The 7822-nt window shown below is 50.9% G+C and overlaps 1 protein-coding gene across 1 annotated transcript; it reads left to right on the forward strand.

Annotated features, from left to right (window-relative positions):
- Positions 1-5540: 5540 nt before the first annotated feature.
- On the forward strand, positions 5541-7107 carry Gsx2 (GS homeobox 2). Its single transcript, XM_042678420.1, has 2 exons — positions 5541-6114; positions 6767-7107. Exons 1-2 carry the CDS (start codon positions 5541-5543, stop codon positions 7105-7107), a joined length of 915 nt encoding a protein of 304 aa, XP_042534354.1.
- Positions 7108-7822: the final 715 nt, after the last annotated feature.

Below are 7822 nucleotides of genomic sequence, written 5' to 3' on the forward strand. Positions count from 1 at the left end.
AAGCCCGGCTTGCAACCTGTTATGTCTCTGGAATGGCCCAGCCCGAATTTGCATTAAAAGCAACTATTGGGGCAGCTGAGGCTGTGGCTGCTGAGGCCCAGAGCGCCCCATCACTCAACCAATGGAGGAATGTAGGGACCAGCTCCCAACTGCTGCTTTTCATGCGACCCACAGCTTTTCAAGTGGAGCTTGGGTTCTCTATGAGAGTGTTTGCTAATTGCAGCCTCTGCTTTAATGAGATTCTTTTAACTCTCCAAGCTCGTTTGCAGGTTACAGCCTTATCTAGGGACCCACGTTTTCCATCCTGGCTACACGTCGTGTGAACAATCGCCACTCCATAGCCTGAAAGGAAAGCGGGCGCCCCGTTTCTGCTGAATGCAAGTCTTAGTTCATCCCAGGCTGGCGGGCTTTTTGATGGCCACAATGAACGTTACGCCCAAAGAGTGTCCCTTTGGTCAGATCGACAACGCTTGGCTTCACGTTTGCAAGTTAAACGGGCAGAAACCCGCCTGAAACTCCCACGCCAGACGCCGGGGACATTTCCCTCCGCCTTGCTCAGAGCAAAACTGCGGAATGGGGGCGGGGGGGTGGGGAGGGGGGGAGAGGTCTGAAAATGCGGGAGGAAAGAAGGGAGAGCTGGTAGCAAGGAAGGGGGTGGAGGGAAAAGGAGTCTTGGTTCCCAGCCATCTAGAAGAAGGGGGGGGGGGATGCGTCTTTTTTCTTATTTTTATTTTTTCCCATTTTGCTTTGTCGGCAGCTTTACCCAAACCCAAAAAATAAAAATCATAATAAATCGAGAGCATTTTCTTCTTGTCTTTACCTAGGTAGCTGCTTTCCTCCAACCCCTGAAAATGTGACTCCTTCATAAAATCAAAATTTATGATTATTCAAATGTTGGGGACTGTGAAAAGAGAGGAAGAAAGAGAGAAAATTAATATTGCAGCTGTTCTTCTGATTAATGAGAGATAATTGCTCATGAAAAGTCACCCCTGTGGCATTTTGTTGTCTCCTGGATCTTTGTTCTTTTCCACTATTATTGAGGACTTTCTTGAAGACTAAGCGGTTCTTTTCAATTTTGGGGTATTCAGAAAGGGTTGCCTGGTTACAGAGAATGGGGAAATCTCCGGCTATATCGGGTAAGATGTGCCACAGACAGCAATATCACAATGCCACTTGGAGAAAAGGATGGATACAAGTTAACGATGCGCTTTCAATAAAACATTCATAGACTTGTTCACGCTTTGATAATGACCTCATTAAAGAGAGCTGGGGGCAAGTAAGTCCTGTCTCCTGTTTGTGTTCGGCTAACAAAACCCAGCTTTGAGATCATTCATTGCTTTGGAAACTAATATGAAATCAATGTAAGAGGAGCAAATAAATCCGAGGCAGCCCTGCCAACTCCCTGGCCGTCCTGCCCTGCTTGCAGCCTCCGTTTGGAGCCAGAGAATCTTGTGTACAAATGCTGAAATGGAGAGGGGGGGGTATAAAGGCACAGGAGATGGAAAGGGAGGGAGCATTTTGAAGGTTGCAGAAGGAGGGGTTAGGTGGGAATTAGGGCCTGGAAATTAAAAAAAAAAAGCAAGGCTAAGCACATCAATGGATCAGAACTCTGGAGTTTGCTGAATAAGCAGTGCTAAGTCTCCGCCCTTCACTTTTCTGACTTTGCCCCTGAAAGGAAATGGGAAGAAAGGAGAATGTGAGGTTCAGGTCAGGTTCCCTCACACTGGAGGGAAAAAGTACTGGAAGACCTTTGGAAACCTAGAACCAAGAATTCAAATCTGAAGGCTAAGCTACAAGGAAACTGTTCACCAAGCCTAAAGTTGGAGAGTCCAGAATCAAAAAGAGGGGGTGGGATGGGGAGAGGGGGAGAGAGACAGAGAGAGACAGAGACAGACAGACAGACAGAGAAAAGAAGGAAGGAGGGAAGAGAAGGAAGGGAGGAAGGAAGGGAAGAAGGAAAGAAGGAAGGAAGGAAGGATGGAGGGAGGGAGGGAGGGAGGAAAAGAAGGAAGGTCAAGGAAGCAAGAAAAAAAGCAGTGATGATGTTCTTTTCTAAAAACAGCTTTTATTGGTTTTTTTTTTTTCCTAAGTTAGGTAAGGGACAGTGCCTGGCCAGGAGGAGTGAGGAAAACAATTTTGTTGCCTTCACATTTGTGACACTTGCTTTCACTAAAGGAAGACTACCGTCTTGAACAAGAGAGGGGAAATCAAAAGATTTTCCCCTCCCCTTAAAAGAACTAATTTTCTCCTTGAATTATGAAAGTAATGGCTTAGGTAACAGCCTGTACTCTGTACCCGACTGCTTAATACCGAATAAATCCTTCCACGTGGCTCCCCAAGTCGTTGCAATTAGAGCTCATTATAGGCTCATAAGTGTTCTCATTTTGGGGATTACTTAATGGACGATGAAATTTTATCGGACAGAATCACTGAGAAATAAAATTGTGCAGTGATGCAAGCACCCTGGGCACACGCCGTCGATGCTCTATCCGGTCCCTCCTGGAGGAAGTCTAAGTGTAAGGGTCCCTTTCTGCTCTAAGCAGGTTGGGGTAGGGTCTATTCTCTGAGGAACAGTTGGGTTACACAGGGCCAGTAGCACTCTGGCCCTGCCTGAAAGGTTGACTAGAAGTAGAAGAGATGTAAATAGTGGTAGAGCGCTTGCCTTGCATGCATGAGGCCCTGGGTTCAATTCCTCAGCACCATATAAGCAGAAAAAGAAAAAGCCGGAAGTGGGTGCTGTGGCTCAAGTGGTACAGTGCTAGTCTTGAGCTGAAGAGGTGAGGGACAGCACCCAGACCCAGAGTTCAGGCCCCACAGCCAACAAAAGAGAGGGGGGGGACGTAAATAAGTGGGTTGGCCTCAGAGGTACAGGTTGGAAGAGAAAGAAAGACTTGGAGATAGTAATAAATTCAAAGAACTAAAGGAAGAAGATAGAACTATCCAGGGAATAGAACTCTAAATTACTTGTTGTTGGACACAAGCAATTAACCAAGCAACCTAATGGGCATGTATCTCAGACATGTCCTGCACCCATCCTCAGTCTGGCTTGAAGTTTTGGCTTCATCCATCACTATCTTTCTCAAAATTCCCTGACACTGGAAACTCAATATTTCCACAGCCAGACACACTGAACGAGCTATCAGTCTCTTACATAATTAAGATTCTTTAAAATAAAATGATATGAACACACACACACACACACAATTTCTAGCATATTAGCAGAGGAGTTCTATGAGTACCCCTCCCCAAATTGCTGAATATGCTCTCATACAAATGTCACTCCCAAACAGATGAAAGAAGAATAAGGAGACTCAAAGAATCAAGTGGGATGAGAGGGTCAAGCACCTGTTTGAAAATGTTAGACCTTTTTTCGTTTGGGTTTTTAAAACTATTTTTGTCTTTTTTTTTAATTAGGGATCATACACAAGATGTTGCACTTGCTAGACAAGCACTTTGCCACCGAGCTATATCCCAGCCCAGATCCCCCTCGTTTTTAAATATCCACAAAGCATCGTTCAGTTGTTGAATTCCAAATCTTTTCTTCCTGTTTCTGAAAGATTTTAGGACTTGCTGGAGTCTCCCTTCAAACCCCAGGTAAAGCAGACCGGATTGGTCTGGGAGAGGCTGGGCTAGAAGGGCTTGGGTGAGACTGAGTATTTGTGAAGGCTGCATGAGCTACCCCTGTGGTATAAAAGTAGTTACAGCTGAGCCGCTCCACGTTTGGGCCTTGAGACTCCTTAATTGTTGTCACAAGATGTTGGATTAGCACATTTCTGGAATAGCTGTCTGTTTACACTCTGGAGACCCACCGTCCACTAACCGCTTTCTAATTGAATTCTAATCACATTCAAATAGCTCAATAACCAGCCTCAGCTGCAATTCATAAAACTTTAATTGCCATCCATAAATCCTGGGCTCCCCAGAGCGGGCGTCCCTACAACCCAATTACCATTCTCCAGCAAACTAGAGAGTTGGTAATAGGGATGGGAAGAGGAAGAAGAGAAACAGGACACAGAGATACATGCCTCCAGCTGGTGCCCCCTGCATTTGGACACTTGGTCCTCTCAGATGAAGAGAGTTCTGTCTTCAAGTTTTCCTAGTGCCTTTGTGAACTCAGACCTGAAATTATCCAGTTTGGGACAAGGATTTGACTTGTGGCCTGCTCTTTGTAGGGAGAAAATAGAAGAGATTTCTGTTAGCTCTGCTGCTTTGTCTCCTCCACCCCCCAGAAAAACAAACAAACAAAAAACCCCCAAAGCCCCAATAATGGCAGTGCCCTCTTATGCAGCTGGCTGCACACACATCTCCAGGAGGACCTGCACCATTAAGATTTCCTCTACCAATCCACCATACCGTTTTTTGTTTTGTTTTGTTTTTTTGATTTTACATTGGTTACATTGGGACAGTACATCCTGGTTTGCCTTCTAGCTGCCCAAACTGAACAAAAACGAGAATAGATCACTAGACGCGGAGCAAAGGCCTTTCCCCAATCCGTGCACAATCTCTAGAAGGGCTGGCTGGTGTTTAACCTTTCCAGTATCTTTGGGATGGAGTTTACAGTTTGGTTTGGAAAACACAGCAATTTAACTGTGGAGAAAAGCAACATAGAGAAAGAAAACGGTGACTTTTAAACGCCTCTCTCTGCAGCAGGGCCGGCTACCGATCAGAAACTGCGTACTAGGAAGAGTTCTGGACCCAAGAGGTCCTAGCAGGAACCCAAGTACTCAGGCACGTTAGGTCTTAGGAGCATCAGAACGAAAAGCTTGGCGGCTTTTTTAGGTGGGGAGACAGTTGTATGGATCCATGGTGAATCAACACCCGAGTGACCTTGGGCAAGTTCAAAACCTGGGGAGCCGGGGACCGTGACCCTAGACACGGCCTGGATTAGAACGCGGAAGTAGTCTGCCCCTTACACACCCTCTTCCCAAGTGGAGCTGCAGCCACTAGGGTGGCGCCGAGTACTCCACCTCGCAGGCCCTACCTGGTGCGCTCCTCCACCGTGGGCTGCGGGGCAGATCTGGGCAGGGGTGGAGGGGTGGAGGTAGGCTGGCAAGCGGGGTAGGATAGAAAATGCAGCCCAAGTGATTTTGGGGCGGGTGGGACGTGGAGAATAGGGAGGAGGAGGAGGCCGGTCTCCTGGAGAAATTAACAAAACCTACACTTTGCAAAGTCTCCCCCCCCCCCACTCCCCTCCTCCTCGTTCTTCCCCGCCGCGCGCCCGCCCCTCCTCGCCGCTTCTGTTGTGACTCGGGCAGCCTATCCCGAGGGTGGGGAGCGGCGGAGGAGCGGGAGCCGAGCGCTACTCCGCAACATCACGTGCCGGGGTGGGGGCTATAAAATCCGGGAGCCGGGGCGCCGGGAGGGGGACGTGAGGACCAGCCCTCTCCAGGGACCCCTTTGTTCGTGTCCCAGACGTCGACACCTCTACGATCCCCCCCCCCCCCGGAGAGTTTGGCCGCCCGCGTCCCCGAGAGGCTCCGGGCGCAGAGCTGAGAACACGCAGGGGAGGGGGCGCCGCCGCCCGTCCCGTCCGGTCCGACATGTCGCGCTCCTTCTATGTCGACTCGCTCATCATCAAGGACTCTTCCAGGCCCGCACCCTCGCTTCCTGAACCGCATCCCGGGCCGGATTTCTTCATCCCCCTTGGCATGCCGTCCCCGTTGGTGATGTCCGTGTCTGGGCCCGGCTGCCCGTCCCGCAAAAGCGGAGCTTTCTGCGTGTGCCCGCTCTGCGTCACTTCGCACCTGCACTCCTCGCGCGCGCCCGCGGGCGCCGGGGGCGGGGGCGCGGCAGCCGGGGGTACCGGGGTCGGGGGTGGGGGGCCAGCAGGAGGTCCTGGGGCCTTGCCTCTGCTCAAGAGCCAGTTCTCTTCGGGTCCTGGGGACGCACAGTTTTGCCCGCGGGTGAGCCACGCGCACCATCACCACCACCCGCCCCAGCACCATCACCATCACCCGCCCCAGCAGCCCGGCTCGGCGGCGGCGGCGGCGGCCGCGGCCGCAGCGGCCGCGGCGGCGGCAGCGGCCTTGGGGCACCCGCAGCACCACGCACCTGTCTGCGCAGCCACCACCTACAACGTGGCGGACCCGCGGAGATTCCACTGCCTCGCTATGGGTAGGGCAGGGCACTCGGGCACCTCAGCGCTGCGCCTTTCGCGCTGCGCACCGGGGAGCAAACTTTCTGCCTGCAGGGGAGGAAGTGGGAGCCCGGGGAAGTGGGGACGGGCTGGGGAAGTGGGGAGGAGGGGGGGGGACTGCGTATCCTGGTAAAATCGTCCCCAGAGGTGCCGTCAAGGTGGAAGTTAGCCTGCCAGCCTCTCCCCCCACAGCCTGGTGCCCCTCGATCCACAGGTGCACCACAAGGAGTAAGAGTAGTATTGGGGGGGGGGGGAGCTGTTGCAACCTTGAGGCCGAGTTGCCAGGGGATGTATTTGAAGCCAAGTGTGGTAACTCCGCAGCTGCTGGCTAGAGCGTGTCAGTGCTTTTGGCTAAGGCTTCACCAACTCTCCTCTCTGCTCAAGGAGAGTTCCGAACCAAATACTCCTTCAACGCTCTAACTTTGAGGCCCACACATCAAAAGCCTTAACTTGCTTTCGGCGCCTCTCTTTCCAGTATAACGCGTCCAGTGAAATGGGAGGGGTGGGGAGAGAGGGAAGAAGACAGGTGTTGGCTGAGTCCTTGGCAGGTGTTCTTTCTAAGGGGTGGCATAAGGGGTAGGGCGCCCATCGCCAGCCTCAACTCTCTGCCCTCTCTTGGCCGGTCTGCAGGAGGCTCGGACGCCAGCCAGGTAACCAATGGCAAGAGGATGAGAACAGCGTTCACCAGCACGCAGCTCCTGGAACTGGAGCGGGAATTCTCCTCCAATATGTACCTGTCACGGCTGCGGAGGATCGAAATCGCTACCTACTTGAACCTGTCGGAAAAGCAGGTGAAAATCTGGTTTCAGAACCGCCGGGTGAAGCACAAGAAGGAGGGCAAGGGCACCCAGAGAAACAGTCACGCGGGTTGCAAGTGCGTCGGCGGCCAGGCGCACTACGCGCGCTCTGAGGACGAGGACTCCTTGTCGCCAGCCTCTGCCAACGATGACAAGGAGATCTCTCCCTTATGAGAGGTGGGGTACCCTCTCACTCCACCTGCTTCTGGCACCACCCCCCTCCTTCAACGCCAACACGGGGTGGGGGTATCCAGGGGCTAAAATTCTCACCCACCAGGTCTGGTTCCAAGGAACTAGCACAGAAGTCCTGGGGAGAAAGCTGGGCTTGACCCTTTGCATTTCCTTATGGCCTGTTTATTTGAGGTTCCACTCAGAGGTATAGATGTTTTTTAATGTAAATAACTTAGAATTCAACTCACTTTCATCCTCTAACAGAAAAAAAAAAAGGATTGCTTTAAATTTAACACTGGAAGGGGGCTTTTGAAAGCGCTTGTCATGTCTCCATCCCTGTTTTTCAGAACTTGATAGGAGCATCGGGTTTCGTCATTATTTGGGGGGGGGTTATTTTTTGGTCAATATAAACTTATAGAAGTTGCAAATAATTTGGAAAAGTAAGCCCTGATGATCTTGCTGTTTGAAAAGTTGCCTAGGGAGAGTTTAAAATCGAAGTCGCTGGAAGGCCCTTTGTATGTGAATAGTTTTATATAAGATTTATATTTATATTTATTTAAATAAATGAAACCGAACCAGGATTTTGCATGTGTGGTGTTTGCTCTCCCCATTTTCCCTCTCCTCCCCTTGCCCTACTGAAAGAGCCACTGTGGGAGCAGGTGGTCACCAAAAGCCTAAGGACCTTTGCAGAAAATGTTATCTGAAAACTGGCAGTGTA

The sequence above is a fragment of the Dipodomys spectabilis genome, unplaced genomic scaffold, assembly GCF_019054845.1.
Source record: "Dipodomys spectabilis isolate Male_0828 unplaced genomic scaffold, ASM1905484v1 ptg000043l, whole genome shotgun sequence".
Lineage (NCBI taxonomy): Eukaryota > Metazoa > Chordata > Mammalia > Rodentia > Heteromyidae > Dipodomys > Dipodomys spectabilis.

Bases quoted from the DNA above. Each gene is read 5' to 3' on its own strand.
- Gsx2 (XM_042678420.1), top strand. From the start codon at position 5,541: ATGTCGCGCTCCTTCTATGTCGACTCGCTCATCATCAAGGACTCTTCC. The intron at 6,115-6,766 runs GTAGGGCAGGGC...GCCGGTCTGCAG, and splicing joins ATTCCACTGCCTCGCTATGG to GAGGCTCGGACGCCAGCCAG.